We start from the raw sequence: 16,474 nt of genomic DNA, 5'->3' as shown, positions 1-16,474 counted from the left end.
GAAAGTTACTGTGGGAGGGATTTTCGACGATCAACGATACTTTTTTTTATTTGACACACACATTTCGTAAACAGTAATGTTATGTGCATTTAATTTGAGTGAGCTTAGAAAATACGGCGCGGCCGAATTTTTTTTCCTTCTAAATGCGTTTTATAAAAAAAATTAGTTCCTCAAATTGTGGCTCTTGGAGGTGGCGGTTTGCTTTTTAAGGATGGTGAAATTTACCAAAAAATTGAGTATTCTAGCCAATACTACCATCAATTCGTTCTGAAAAAAAATACCCTTATGAGTATAAAACATCATTTTCTTATCAAGTCAGAATAAAACTAATTTTACAATTTCTGTAAAAATAAATCTTAAATATTCACTAAAAATACTATGAAATGAAATCATCATTTTTTGGTAACACCGCGGACCCCTGGGGTAGCTTCACGGCCCCCCAGGGGGCCGCGGACCACCGGTTGGAAACCCGTGCCCTAGTAATACCGGAGTTCTTAAAATTCATCCTGGATCAGGAGTTGTTTCAGTGATTCTTCCACGTGTTCCTTCTGAGATTCATCCATTATTGTTTACGTAATTCCTCCAGCAGTTTCTTCTAAGATTTGTTACGATGTTTATTCAGGAATTTATACGGAAAAACCTTCCGGGATTCCTCCAAGATGTTGTTACAGGATTTCTCCACGAACTTCATGGGGTTCCTCTAGGAACTAATTCCGGGATTTCTCAATGAGTTTCTTTCGGGATTTCTGTCATTTCTGCAAACTCTTGAAGGAATATTGAATAAATCCCCGTAAAAACCATGAGTTTTGTTTTCCGAAGTCACAATCTAAATTCCGAAATAATTCAAAATAAAATAATCTTTCCAAGATTTGTTAAAGAGTTCCATCAGATTTTTTCCGTACTAAGTTCCTCTAGAAATTTCCATCGTGGATTCTTCCAGTTATTCCTACTAGAATTCCTCCAAGAATATCTGCTGAAATAGCCCCATGCATTCCTTCTAGGTTTCCCTGCTTTTCGACAAGATTTCTACAGGAATTTGGCCTCAAATTCCTCCAGAATCTGCTATGATTTCTCCAGGTGCTTCTCCAAGGATTGCTGTAAGAATTCGCCCCCTTAATGCTAGAACTAAGTAACTCGTTTTGGAAAATGCGGTTAAAAATGGCTGGTAAAACTTATCCTGGTATAAAACAAACTCTTTGTTGGTCTTAAAAGTTGAATTAATATGTGTTTTCGGATTTTCAATTGACAAACTTGTGTTTATTGTGGTGTACGTTCAGATATAAACAAATTTCTTGCGATTTCGCAAAACTAGTTACCTAGTTCTAGCATTAAAGGGACGAATTTGTTCCGAGGTTTTGTCTAGGGATTCTTCCAGGTATTCATCCAGTGATTATCCCGATAAGGATTCAAGGATTTCTCCAGTAATTTCTGATAGTTTTCCCAATTCCTTCCAAATTTCCTGATCGTTTTTTTTTTTCAGAAAATCCTGCATGCGTTCCTGCAGGCATTCTTCTTGGGAATCCTTCAGAAATTTGTCCTGCAATTTTTTCCTGTGATTTCTTCAAGAATTCAATCATTCCACCGTGTAGATGGTATGCAACACCTTCCGTTCGAAAACTTCAAGGGCGCGTTGGTCCTCTGCACGTAGAGTCCATGCTTCGTGTCCATAGAGGACTACTGGTCAAATTAGCGTTTTGTAGATGGTTAACTTCGTGTGACGGCGAACTTTGTTCGATCGTAGAGTTCTGCGGAGTTCAAAGTAAGCTCCCTGGAGCTTTTTGCCATCATGTACTTTGTCTCCGAAAAATTAATGACTAATCCGATTCACCTGACTTCATTATTTAGCCGGATGTACGTTTCTGCCTTCGTCTCAAATTTTCGAGCTATAATATCAATATTATCAGCGAGACCAAGCAGCTGAACGGACTTCGTGAAAATCGTTCCACTCGTGTTTATCCCCGCTCTCAATTACATCCTCTGAAGCAATGTTGAACAGCAAGCACGAAAGACCATCACCTTGCCGTAACCCTCTGCGCGATTCGAAGGGACTCGAGAGTGTCCCTGATACTCGAACTACGCACATCACTCGATCCATCGTCGCCTTGATCAATCGTATCAGTTTATCCAGGAAGCCGTATTCGTGCATAATCTGCCATAGCTGTTCTCGGTCGATTGTATCATACGCCGATTTGAAATCGATGAACAAGTGATGTGTGGGCACGTTGTATTCGTGTCATTTCTGCAACACCTGACGGATGCCAAACATCTGGTCCGTTGTAACGCGTTCACCCATGAATCCAGCCTCACATTGCCCCACGAACTCTCTTGCAATCGGTGATAGACGGCGGCATAAAATTTGAGAGAGTACCTTGCAGGCAGTGCTCTGTAGTGTGATCGCGCGATAGTTCCTGCAATCCAACTTATCGCCCTTTTTGTAGATGGGACACACGATGCCTTCTATCCACTCCTCCGGCAATACTTCCTCCTTCCAAATCTTGGTAATGACGGTAATGACCCAGTGTAGTGCTCTCACCAGTGCTTCTCCACCGTGTTTTAGTAACTCGCTTGGTAGTTGATCTGCTCCAGCGGCTTTATTGTTTTTCAACCGGCTAACCTCCTCTTCAATCTCTTGGAGGTTAGGGACTGGAAATCTTCCGTCCTGCGCACGTATTCCTAGATCTGTTACCGCGCCAACTTCGGTGCTTGCAACAACATCGCCATTGAGGTGCTCATCGTAATGCTGCCGCCACCTCTCGACCACCTCACGCTCGCTCGTGAGAATATTCCCGTGATTATCTCGGCACATGTCGGCTTGTGGCACAAGGCCTCTGCGCGAGCGTTTCAGCTTCTCGTAGAACTTTCGCGTGTCCTTAGCGCGTTACAGCTCTTCCATCGCTTCGCGATCTTGTTCTTCCTGCTAGCGCTTTTCATTCGCAAGACTGAGTTCTCCCTGTTCCGCGCTTGTCTGTAACGTGCCTCATTCACTCTCGTACGGTGTTGCAACATTCTCGCTCATGCTGCATTCTTCTCGTTTTTCAACTGTTCACATTCATCGTCGTACCAGTCGTTTCTGTGATTCGGAGTCGCGAAGCCTAGTGCTGTAGCCGAGGTACTACCAATGGCGGCTCGGATGTCCCTCCAGCCATCTTCAAGTGTAGCTGCGCCAAGCTGCTCTTCCGTTGGTAGGGCCACTGCTAACTGCTGCGCGTAGTTTTGAGCCACTTCTACGTTACGAGGTTGCTCGATGTTGAGCCGTAGAGTTTGGCTTCGACGCGTGGTGATAACTGTCGAAAGTTTTGAGCGCATGCATACAGCGACTAAGTAGTATTCGCGCAGCGGTATGTGCGGACATTGGTTATATCCGAGGCCGAGCCGAATTTACCGTCGATTAGAACGTGGTCGATTTGGTTTTCTGTTTGATGGTCGGGTGATCTCCAGGTGGCTTTGTGGATATCTTTGCGGGGGAAGAAGGTGCTTCGGACTACCATACCGCGGGAGGCTGCAAAGTTTACGCATCGCTGGCCGTTATCATTCGATACGACGTGCAGGCTGTTTTGCCAGATTACCGGTCTGTACATTCCCTCCCTTACTATCTGCGCGTTCATGTCGCCGACAACGATTTTCACGTCACTATTTCACGGTTTTGAAGTTGCGAGAATAGAATTCGTCGTAGATTATCCTGTCACATCCTGCGAAACCAAGCGACTTAACCCTCTTAGTGCATTAGGGTAATTTTAGGCTCAAACCATACAGTCACGGTTGTAAGCCGCCGTCATGGAGAACAGACGCTCAGGTTTGCAAACCCCAGACAGATGGTGTTGTGTTAGTCACCACTTCTGAGTGCATCATCTCCAAATGATCTTTTCCTTCCCAGAATGAAAAATGTTTGTGCCTTTCATCTGGGTGTACATTAGTTTATCAGCTTCCCCGTAAATATTTGAGAATGATAAACCTGGTAGTAACGAAAACAACAACAACATCACTGTGTACTTCCACCACGCCGCCGCACTTGCTTGACGCATGTAATATTTTGTAATCGAATCCAAAAATACGGCTTACATCTACAGATAGCGCGGGCCCTTTGCGGGACACACGCTTCTATGTTTGCGATCGCCTTTCTTTCAATATTACATATCACCATACAAACAACATACTCACCCGAAAATATAACTTTATACACTAATAACATGTGGCAACAGAGAGCACGGTCAGTCAGACAGACGGTGGTGGAGTTATCACCGGCCGAATCTTTCGCGCTTTCGGAAGAACGCTCACCTTTTGTCCACGCTGCGCCTTATTGCCATTCGAATTTATGGGCCATCGGTCAGTTCGATGGCAGATTTCGGCTGAGACAGTGAAGTGTGTCCCCCTGGCTGGATCGGGAAGTCTCGAACCTAGACGTTTTCTACTCCACAAAGAGATTGCGTTGTTGTACCGCATCGGCAAAATGAAGATCTTCCACATTGTTCTGATGTCGTACATTTTTTGGATTTTGATGGTACACTCCAAGCAGATCACTGCCAAGTTCAAGCACATAAAATGTGAAGAAGAGGAAAAGGTGATCCACCGGACGCGATCGCGCTAGACCTTCAATATCTGCAGGTTGATCGAGAAACTGATCGTTGTTTTTTGTATTCGATTTCGTTACAGATTTTCGGTAAATCCTACGAGTAACTGTGTGAACTAGCGCGCAGGGCCGGACCAGATCTCAGTTAGTGTCGTTTTCGTTGAGTGAAGCAGCAGCAGCAGCAGAATGGGTAAGGAGAAGATTCATATTAACATCGTCGTGATCGGACACGTCGACTCCGGCAAGTCCACCACGACCGGTCATCTGATCTACAAGTGCGGCGGTATCGACAAGCGTACCATCGAGAAGTTCGAGAAGGAAGCCCAGGAGATGGGCAAGGGCTCGTTCAAGTACGCCTGGGTCTTGGACAAGCTGAAGGCCGAACGTGAACGTGGTATCACCATCGATATCGCCCTGTGGAAGTTCGAAACCGCCAAGTACTACGTCACCATCATCGATGCCCCTGGACATCGTGATTTCATCAAGAACATGATCACCGGAACGTCGCAGGCTGATTGTGCCGTGCTGATCGTTGCCGCCGGTACTGGTGAGTTCGAGGCCGGTATCTCCAAGAACGGTCAGACCCGCGAGCACGCCCTGCTGGCCTTCACCCTCGGTGTCAAGCAGCTGATCGTCGGTGTCAACAAGATGGACTCAACTGAACCTCCGTACCACGAGGCTCGCTTCGAGGAAATCAAGAAGGAAGTCTCGTCCTACATCAAGAAGATCGGTTACAACCCGGCCTCGGTTGCGTTCGTTCCGATCTCCGGCTGGCACGGCGACAACATGCTCGAACCATCCGACAAGATGCCGTGGTCAAGGGATGGGCCATCGAGCGCAAGGAGGGCAAGGCTGAAGGCAAGTGCCTGATTGAAGCCTTGGACAACATTCTGCCTCCGTCGCGCCCGACCGACAAGGCTCTGCGTCTGCCGCTGCAGGACGTGTACAAAATCGGTGGTATTGGAACGGTCCCGGTCGGTCGTGTAGAAACCGGTATCCTGAAGCCAGGTAAGATTCACAACGTCTGGACGTTACCGTCATTTATGAATTCTCATATTTCTTGTCCCCGAAACAGGTATGGTGGTCGTGTTTGCTCCGGTCAACATCACCACTGAAGTCAAGTCGGTCGAAATGCACCACGAAGCGCTGCAGGAGGCCCTCCCCGGCGACAACGTGGGCTTCAACGTCAAGAACGTTTCGGTCAAGGAGTTGCGTCGTGGCTATGTTGCTGGCGACTCCAAGGCCAGCCCGCCGAAGGGTGCCGCTGACTTTACTGCTCAGGTAAGCTATTCAAGAATCTGCTGAATATCTACGATTTATTTTCTGGATAAAACTATGCCATACCTTCGTTTATCAGTCGCTTTTACGGCTTCAGTTTTAAATTTAAGCCAATGTGAGAAAAAAGCGGAATAACCTTTGCAAACATAAACGCTTCCGTTGAATTTTAAGCGTATTTTTATAAATTTGTATAAATTTGCACAAAATCAGTTCTACTTACAACATGTTTTTTGTATGAATTTCTATTCCGACGTCTCCACTACACAAAAATGACATGATGCTGCTAAGAAAGATAATAGCTATCAGCTAGAAAAACTGAGGTTACCATCATTCAAAAATTATATGTGTGACAATTTGGCCGTTTCTCAAAATAAAACACAATTTTGTAATTTTTATTCTTGATTGAAGGAAACATTAATCGATGGACCAGCACATTTGTGGATCTAGGATCTAGGGGTTTGTCTGGAGATTCCTCCAATAATTTTTTAAAGAAAATTGTACAATATGTTATTTGGATGAAACTCCTGGGTGAAATGTGGATGAGTTCAGCAAGAAGATACCCCAGAGAAATTTCCTAATAATTAATTTTTAGGTTTTTTTTTTAGATTTTTTTTCAGGAATTAAGCTACAAATTTGTCAAGAAAATCCTCCAGCTATTTCTTCAAAAATAAAATCAATTCCTACAGAAACAGAAGAGGAGTTTCTCTAGCTATTTCTTCAGACGTTTCAACTAAGATTCCTCTTGTTATTTTATTCAGGAATTGAAGGAATTCCTCAAGAGAATCCTTCAGGGAATTCTCCAGAGGTTCCTCCGGGTATTCATACCGAAATTTCTCTATCGATTGCTGCAGAAGTTTCGATCTTTTTTTATTCCAGGATGCTTTTTGAAACTTTTGTTGGAGTTCCTTGTGTGGTTCCTTCAGAAATTTCTCCAGTGTTCTTTTCAGGAATTCCTCTAGAAAATTCTCAAAATTTTCTTCTAAAAGTTCCTCCAGGGAGTTTCCCGGAAAATTCTCAGATATTCTTCCAAGGGTTGCATGATAAGCTTCTGAGATTGATTGAGACCTTTCTTCAAGGATTCTTTCAGACAGGATTTATTTCTTGGCGTTTCTCCGGGAATATCTCAAGAAATTCTTCTTGGAAATATCGCAGAGCATTCAATTTTCTAGGCATTCCTTCAGAGATTCCTTCAAAGAATTCATTTATTTTAGGAATTGCTTCTGATGCTTTCTTCAAGAATTCTCCCAGATTTCTGGTGGGAAATTTATTCCTGCGAAAATACCTCCAGAAATTGTTCAAGGCATGAAGAATCCCTTCATGAAAACATTTATTCAAGAATTCCTACAATACCTTTGTCTGCAATTTCTGTACAGGTAACCTTTGAAGAATTAAAATATAAATAAATATCTAAAAGAATTCTTGGGTGAATCTCCGTAGGAATCCCAGGAGATGCTAAAGTATCCGCAAGAGATATTCCAAATTGAGATATTCAGTAAACCCTGACGAAATTTTCAAAGGGATTCCTGGATGAATGAGGAACTTTTGGAAGAGTTTCCAAGAGAACAACTGATATTTTTTTAATTTTGAGGAAACCCTTTCCCGTCATTTATGATGGAATTCCGCAACTTCTGAAGGAATCTCTGGAGCTATTTCTAAAGGAATTCCTGAAGAAGTTTTATAAGGAATTCGTGAAGAAACTTCTGAAATAATCCTTGGAGGAATATTTGAATAAATCTTCAAGCTAATTTCTGTTGATATTCCTAAAATAATCCTTGGAAGAATGTCTTAAAATTTCTGAAAAAAATCTAGAAGAAATTGCTGAAGAAATTCCTGGAGAAACACTTGAAGAAAAAAACTCTTTTAGATACCTTGGGTGGAATTCCTATAAAAAATAATGTGACTCTTGAGAAATCTCTTACCAAAAACATAGATTTTGAAAGAAATTCAAAACTCCGGAGGAATTTGTGAATCTGACGAGAAACTTTCAAAGGAACTTATGTAAAAGTTTCTAGGAAAATTTCTGAAAAAAATAACCTTTTAAACTGTTTTAAACAGCAAACATTCCTAAGGGGTCGTCCATAAATGACGTAGCTTATTTTAGCGATTTTTAATACCCCCCTCCCTCCTCGTAGCATTTCGTCACAAATTCAGATACCCCCTTCTATAAATGACGTAGCTTCTTAAACACCCCCCCCCCCCCCCCTAAAACGAAATCATGTCAAAAACAAAAAAAAAACTCAAATTTAGCTCTGATTTCAATCACATGGTTAAATACCATATTAGCCTTTGCTCTTCGGAAGATATTAGTTTGCGCACTAATAAATCTCTTCAGAATATCAAATTGGTTTCATTTGAATAAAATTCACCACGGCATTTGAAGGACCCTGGAGGAGTTTTTTTTTCTAAAATTATTACAGCAGTTCATCTTGGAATTCATCAAGGAGTTTCCTTTGGGATTCCCGTTTTTGAGAATTTCTTTTTTTTTTATTCCTCCAGAACTTCCTTCTGGGATTACTCCAAAAATTTCCTTTGGGATTCCATTTGAAAATTCCTCCTTATTGTATTCCTTCAGGGGTTCCTTCAGAGATCCCTCTGATATCTCCTTCCGAAGCTCCTTCTTACATTCCTCCAAATGTTCCTTCTGAGAATTCTCCAGGAGTTTGTTTTGTAATGTTTTTCTGGATAAATGGTTTCCTTCAAGAGTTCTTTCAAGGTTGTCTTCTCCTCTTTTCCACCAACAGTTTCTTCAGAGATTTTGACCGGAATTTCTTTTGAGATTCCATCAGAACTTCTTTCTGTGTTTCCCAAAGAAGTTTCAGGAATTCACTCAGATATTTATTCCGAGATCTCGGCAGGAAACCCCACCGGCATTTTTTAAATGCCTTCCCAGGAATTGCTTCTGGGATTCCTCCAGGAGTTCTTTTTCGGATTCTTTCAGGAATTTCTTCTTGGATTCTTCTGGAATTCCTCGAGGACTTTTCCTGGCATCCCTCCATTCCCATAGAATTCCGCGAGGAATCCCTATACGGATTCCTCCCATTGCTCCTTCTGGAATTCCTCCAGGATTTTCTTTCTTAGATTTCACCAGGAATTATATCCAGATAATCTTCCGGAATTCCCCAAAAGTTACATTCGGGATTCCTTCAGAAATTCCTTCCTGGATTCTTTCAAAAATTTCTTCGGTGTTTTCTTCAAAAAATGAACCAGGAGTTCCTTCTGAGAATTTACAAATATCTCCTTCTGAGACTCTTCCAGAAGTGTATTCAAGATTTCTCCAAATGTTCCATCGAGATTTGCTTAACCCTCTAATACCCAAATTTTTGATTTTGATCTAAATACCATTTTTCGTCATCTAAAATCGGTTTGACAATGTTTTGGAAGATGATTCTTTTCAATTCTCGATTTCGTGAATTTCAGTTTTTGATTTTTCTAATTTTTATTTTTTAACATCCCCACACTTTTATATTTTTCCTGGAAGCCAATTTGGGGAACGGATTTTTTGAGATGAAAACATTTTGAGATTTTATGATTATTGTTGAAATATTATTATTTATTATCAGGGAGTTTATTTTGAAATTTCTCTATGATTTCCTTTCAAAATTCTTCTGGGAGTTCCTTCTGAGATTCCTCCAGATCCTTTTGGATTTTTTTCTCTGGGATTCCCAGTAGGAATTTCTGTGGAAATGTTATCCTTCTCCCGTTGGGGAAACCTATAAATAACACCATGAGTAATTCCTTACAAAGCTGCTAGAGGAGCTCCTTAAGAAATTGTTGAGGAAATTCTTCGAGGGAATCCTGTAGAAAGGAGCTCCTGGAATAATGCCATAATACCAAAAACTTAGAAAAAAAAAATTCTTTGCAACCAGCGGCGTGCAGTGCTCTACAGCAAGCAACAATACATACATTATTCTTTACGCAGGAAATAGGAACCATTTCTCAGATACAGTTGTTGCGTCCGATAGCTGCATGTCTTATGAAATGAGGCTGCCTTTAATCTCCATTATTGATTATTTATATTGATGTGAATGAAAAAAAAATCATGCAATGTATATTTTTTTCTATTTACTGGATAATGATACTTAATGCAAGTAAAAAATTTAATAATTACGAAATATTTTTTCAATAGGCTCAGTAGAAAGCTACGTAGCATATCATAAACCCCTTCCCCCCTATCGTCACGCTTCGTCACAAAATCACAAACACCCCCATCCCCCCTAAAAAGCTACGTCATTTATGGACGCCCCCTAAAGGTATCCTCGAAAGAAATATTTGAAAAGCTTCTGGGGAAACACATGGTAGTATACCCGGAGGAACTGCTGAAGAAATCTCTGAATGAATATCTGCTGGATAATTACTGAAAAATAATGAAAGAACTTCAGAAGGAATTGTTGGAGGCATTCCTTGACGAAATTTTTTGAAGAACCCCTGAAAGAATTTTTGAAGGAATCGATAGAGGAATTCCTGAAAGAGTTCAAAGATAATTTTACAAAAAGATTTCTTGAAGTTATTTCTGAAGGGAGAACGTCCATAAATTACGTCACGATTTTAAAGAAAATTACACCGTCTTCGACTTTGCGGCCTCTACAGACTGAACATTACTAACATTTGACTACGGACAAGGTTACGACCATTCATTTGCAAAAATTTACATTCATTTGCTATTATTTCAGTTCAGAAGCATGCTATCGATAAACAATGTATGGATGAATTTAACCTTGTAGTTTTATCTGAAAGTTTGCCGAATAACATAGGAGTCGCAAACGTATACCTAAGTCGTGAGCGAGCTCTGAAGGCAACTCTCCACGCGGTGAATGTAAATTTTCACGCTGTGGAGAGTTGCCTTCACAGCTCGCTCACGACTTTGGTATGCGTGTGCGACCTCAATGTTATTCGGCAAACTTTCAGATAAAACTACAAGATTGAATTCATCAATACATTGTTTATCGATAGCATGCTTCTGAACTGAGATAATAGCAAATGAATGTAAATCTTTGCAAATGAATGGTCGCAACCTTGACTACGGACAACACATATTACACCCAGTGGCCCAGTGGAGAATTTTCCGTTTGACGAAAAATTTTCCCCGACTGGAGTGGGAATCGAAACCACACTCCGAAGCTTTCGAAACACTTAAACAACTGACGTCGCTAACCGGTCGGCCACGAAGCCCATTTGAGGAGAGAGGGAGGTTGAGCCAAGTGTAGTAACTCATACACACATTTCAGAGGTCCCATACAAAAAGTGCGTCATAAGGAAGGGGTAGGGGGGTTGAAAATGGAAACTTTCGCGTGAACAATTTATGGACTATCTATACAGAATCAATGTAGCCATATTAGAAGGTTACATAATGAATTCTTCCGAAAATTTATGACTGAAATTAAGGAATTCCTAAACATAATCTCGCTTTCGGTTTCTATTGCTGTGCGACAGGGTGACCAACGAACCGGGAAAACCGGGAGAACCGGGAAAAAGTCGGGAATTTAAAATCATCGGAAAAAAAAACCGGGAAATATACGGGAATTTAGGTTGCCACCGGGAAATTTTCGTATTCTATCAAAACTTTGAATATTTTTCACAAACCTAAGCTTACCCCGAAATTTCAGATATGTTTTGAGAATCTCAAGCTTGAAGTTGAACCTAAGCATTATCTTAATATTAAAATAAATCTTTGAATTTTTGAACAAAAGTACCACTACCATGCTTAGGGCCAATTTCTTTACCTTCGATTAAGCCTTCTCCTTAACCGAATGAGAAGAGGTTCTTACTGTACCAATCCTAGTTGCATTACTCATTGTGACAGAATTTCTAACTTAATTTTTAACCGAATTTACCGTGAATTTTCAAAGAGATTTTTGACGGAAATCTGAACGAATTTATTGAAGATATTTTAAAGAATTATTACTTTCCATGAAATGCAAGATTTTACTACTAATTTGTTTTGCGATTTCCTCAAGAAATCTCTTGAAAGAAAATTACTCTAGATCTTAACCCAGGATGTTTTCGTTTATCTGGCAATCATTTGACTCATTTGTCTATATCTCAGTTCAGAAGCCTAATATTAATATGTGGTGTTCGACAAACTTGTAGATTATTGTTTTTTCCTACAATTGTCACCAAAGACGCCATATTCTAACTCTTATATTTACGGCGTAAAAGTGTTAGTACCACCTTCTCATACTAAACGATCGAATTTTTCGATCGTTCAGTATGTGTAGGTGTTACTAGCGCTCTCACGCCATATATATATATGAGAGTTAAGATATGGCGTGTTTGGTGATAATTGTAGGAAAAACACTTATCTACAGGTTTGCCAAACATCTCATTTCAATATTATGCTTCTGAACTATGCTATGGATAAATGAGTCAAATGATTGCCAGGTGATCGAAAACATCCTTGGTCTTAACCATATTTCGCTGAACAAAATCGGACAGAAATTCTTAAAAAGTTTCAGCCCTTAATTATTAAAAAAAATCGCTCAAGTAATGAACGAGGTTTGCATTTTTCTTGAACCCAGTACAGAGCTAAACTTAGAAGAAACGTCAATTCAATAGCAGCTTGACCAATCCGGTCATAGAAAAATAATACAGTGAATTCAAATTACTTAGCGATTCCATTTGAGGAGCATACCTAGCTTATATTTGTAGAATCCCAGAGGGAATCCTTGAAGTAAGTCCTGGAGGAATCAAAAGGAACTCCTTGTTGTATCTCAGATGGAATCCTCAAAGTAACTTCTAGAAGAATGCCAGAAAGAACTCCTGGAGAAATCCCAACAAGAACTTCAAATTCCAGAAAGAATATCTTGAGAAATTTCAGAAGGAAATCTTTATAGAATTTCCGAAGAAAAACTTCAAAGAAACTTCTGATGGAATTCTAAAATGAACACCTGGAGGAGCCCCAAAAGGAATTTCTGCAGCTTCAAAAGGAATAATTGCAGAAGGAACTCCTGATGTAATCTCAGATAGAACTCCAAGAAAGAGGTAGCCCAGGACGTCCTGGTGAAATCTCTGAGGGAATGGTATAAGTAACTCTGAAGGGAGTCCCAGGAATCTTAGCAAAAAAATCGAAGAGTAATCCCAGAAGAAACTCCTGGCGGAATATCCTGTAAAGGTAATAAAATACTAGCATAGGCATGTTCAAAGTGTATTTAAAAATCGATATATTATTCTAATATTATATTTCTTCTTTCATGTAAAAAAAAAACCGGAAAAAAATTACAAAAATCCTGGAAAAAGCCGGGAGAAAACCGGGAAACCAAAATTTTTAATTTGCTGGCCACCCTGTAGGCTATATCTATAGGAAGCTATTGAATCATCTCCTATAATAATCCTGGATTCAGCCCGAGAATTTCCCAAGATTCGGGCCAAAAATCCCCTTAAATTATGTTCTAGAATATTCTAGGATTCCGCCCAAAATTTCAATGGGATTCTGCAAAAAAAAATGCCTGCAATACTTCTCAATAACTTTCTAAAGTTATGCCCTAGAATCTTCTGCGATTCAGACTGAGAATCTTCCTGAGATTGCCAACCCACCTGGGATTCTGCCCAAGTATCCCCCGGACTTTTACCGAAAATCGCCTGGAATTAAGGAAGCCAAAGAGCTACCTGGAATTCTGCCAAGAAAACCCTTGATTTTATGCCCAAGAATCTCCTGGGATTCTGCTTAAGAATTCAATGGGATTTCTCCAAAAACCGCCTGAAATTCTGCCCAAGAACCCCCTGAGATTCTCATAAATTTATGGGACTTTTTTGGCACTGTATCGGTTCTCAGGGCATCGGTATCCTCAGGGCAAAATCAAACAGTTATTTCTATGTCAAGTGGTTTTGGAACATGGATTTTAGAACGGCTGACAAAATTACAACAGCTTTCACCCGCGCACATCCAAGAAATAACTGTTTGGTTTTGCCCTGAGGATGAATGAATGAACATTCGAAACGTCGGCTTTTAACCTAACCGGTTGTTTTTAAAGAAACCCGAAGACCGATACAGCGCCAAAAAAAGTTCCATAAATGATCAAGACAGTCGGAAATCAATCAATATTCTCATAAATCCTCTAGGATTCAGCTCGAGAATTTTCCACGGTTCAATCCAAAAATCCCCTGAGATTCTGCTCAACATTCTGTCCAGAAATTCCCTCCAAAAAAGCTCTTAGAGTTCTGTCATAAGTCATCTGGGGTTCTAGTCATGAATCCCGTGAGATTCCACCCTATAATCTTTGGGGTTCAGCGCGAGAGTCCCCGAGATTCTGCCAAAATTTGTCAGGGATTCATCCAAAAAACTGCGTGGAGTTCTGCCCAAGAATTATATAGCCAGAAAATTTCCAGGATTCGGGCCAAAAATCCGCTGGGATTTTGCTTAAGAATTGTAGAAGCAGTGCAGAGTAGATGATAGAGGGATATTGACCTACTTATTGCCACTTGGAGCTACCAGAAATGCAAATGGCTGTAATTGATGTTCATCCAAGATTCTCTGAAGTTAAACCCAGACTTCAGCCAGTATATTTAAAGCGTTTAACAAACTGTTAGTTGATTAATAATCAATGATTATACATATATTATCCATGTTTGTTAAATTCTGGTGCCAAAAAGAACGACGTGTGTATGTATGTGTATGTTATATACCGCATTTAGTTCACCACTGGACTGCGCACTGCGTCTTCATAAGTGCGAAAACGTAAATAAAACTGCGCGATTGCATCAAATCAAACTGATGTCTTCGGCGCACTAATTCTTCGATGTATGCTGAATAAGTGCTCTTAAGACACCGAGTCGATTGGATGCAATCGCACACTTTTATTTGCGTTTTCGAAACCGTTTTTGAAAACTAGTTCGATAGTCCAGTGGTGAACTAAATGCGCTATACATAGTCTATTCACGTGCTGTAGAAATGGACTCGCTCAATCTATCGAGATATCCAGGAATTATGAACAGTGGTTAACGACAACAGGTGTTCAAAAAGTTGATAGTATCTCGTTTTTTATGATATTTGAAAACAATTAACTTCAACGCTTCAGAGAAGCGGTGAATATCCCAAGATTTCAAACACACATTACTTGCATCGTTTTACCAATAATCCCCTTTCTCCCATCTCTCTACTTGCAGGTCATTGTCCTGAACCACCCGGGCCAGATTGCCAACGGTTACACCCCGGTGCTGGATTGCCACACCGCCCACATTGCGTGCAAGTTCGCCGAAATCAAGGAGAAGTGCGACCGTCGTTCCGGCAAGGTCACCGAGGAGAATCCCAAATCCATCAAGTCCGGCGATGCGGCCATCGTCAATCTGGTGCCAAGCAAGCCGCTGTGCGTCGAAAGTTTCCAGGAGTTCCCACCGTTGGGACGTTTCGCCGTACGCGACATGCGTCAGACCGTGGCCGTCGGAGTCATCAAATCGGTGAACTTCAAAGAGGCCACCGGTGGTAAAGTAACCAAAGCCGCCGAGAAGGCCCAGAAGAAGAAATAACTAGAGACACAGGAACACCCGAGCACAGTAGTAGCGGTAAGCAGCAACAACAGCACTTATTCTACCACTACTACTACAAAAAATAAACCAAACCAATTCTCAACATTATTATTATTGAATAATGATGCCCGAATGTGGACTTTTATTGACTGCGCAGTCCGGTCGGCGGTTGCCTTCAATAGAAATCATCCATTATTATTAAATAATAATTTAAGAAATAATATTAATCGTAAACTACAACTTAATATTAATCGTAATAATTTAAAGAAAAACACTGACAAAAAAATTCAGGCCGGCTGGTGCATAGAGGATTTTATTGGTAACTTTGCTAACACAACAACCACAGCAGAAACAACAACAACACGATCATCATCACCATTAACCCTATTGTCTTGCTTCAATCAGCTGACTTCTATGTCATCTCTATCATCGGTCCTTGCCTCCTACTCCCCAACCAACATCAACAGCAACAGCAACAGCAGCAGCGATGATCACTACCCATCTCCATCGTCAGCATCATCTGCAAAGAAGACTAATTTATTTTACCACCATAGAAAAGCATTTCGAAGGAAAGAAGATACGGGTGATCATTCGGAGCAATCCATTGTCGCCAACATTACCATTGGGATCGCCGCCGCCACCACTACTGTCGCGGAGTATCTTCTTCTCTCCATCATTTCCAACGCTCTACTTCTCACACTTACCACCATCATCACCACCACTACTACTTCTAGTTTAGTTGGTTCTACTAATTTCGCGACCATATGGTCATGATACGCTCGTAAAAATACCAAAGATTTTTTGGAATGATTTTAACGTTTAAGTCTCACTTTACGTCTTTGTTTAGGCATGATAAGTCTATGTAGTTTTTAAAAAGACATCATCTACACACACTATATGTTCCAAGTGATCATCTGCTCTGATGAGATAGAACCGAGTGAGAGAGAGAGAGTAAACAAACAATAAAGAGAGTGATCCATCACGAAGAGACGGACAAGAGAAATTGGCTGATTGTTGTTTTTTGCACACTCTATATTTGTGATATCGACCGTTCTTATTTCCAGCGATTTTACCCAGGAAAATTTGATTTCCGAACTGCTGATACTGAAGCATAAAAGACACCTCTATTCCCTTCTTGCATTGCTTTTGCCGGAAACTTTCGACCTGCTC

At 40.8% G+C, this 16,474-nt stretch overlaps 1 protein-coding gene across 1 annotated transcript in view; it reads left to right on the top strand.

The window, feature by feature from the left end:
- LOC109418321 (elongation factor 1-alpha) overlaps window positions 1-16,255 on the top strand; it is a 55,193-nt gene extending 38,938 nt beyond the window's left edge. Inside the window, 4 exon segments of the mRNA XM_019692496.3 lie at window positions 4,651-5,381; window positions 5,384-5,575; window positions 5,643-5,848; window positions 14,945-16,255. Coding sequence (XP_019548041.2) covers window positions 4,754-5,381; window positions 5,384-5,575; window positions 5,643-5,848; window positions 14,945-15,304 — 1,386 coding nt within the window. The 5' untranslated portion in view covers window positions 4,651-4,753 and the 3' untranslated portion in view covers window positions 15,305-16,255.
- The last annotated feature ends 219 nt before the right edge of the window (window positions 16,256-16,474 follow it).

Source organism: Aedes albopictus, chromosome 3 (genome assembly GCF_035046485.1).
Source record: "Aedes albopictus strain Foshan chromosome 3, AalbF5, whole genome shotgun sequence".
NCBI classification, from domain to species: Eukaryota; Metazoa; Arthropoda; class Insecta; order Diptera; family Culicidae; genus Aedes; species Aedes albopictus.
Note: the sequence above shows the minus strand (reverse complement) of the source record. Positions and strands in the feature narration are given on the sequence as shown.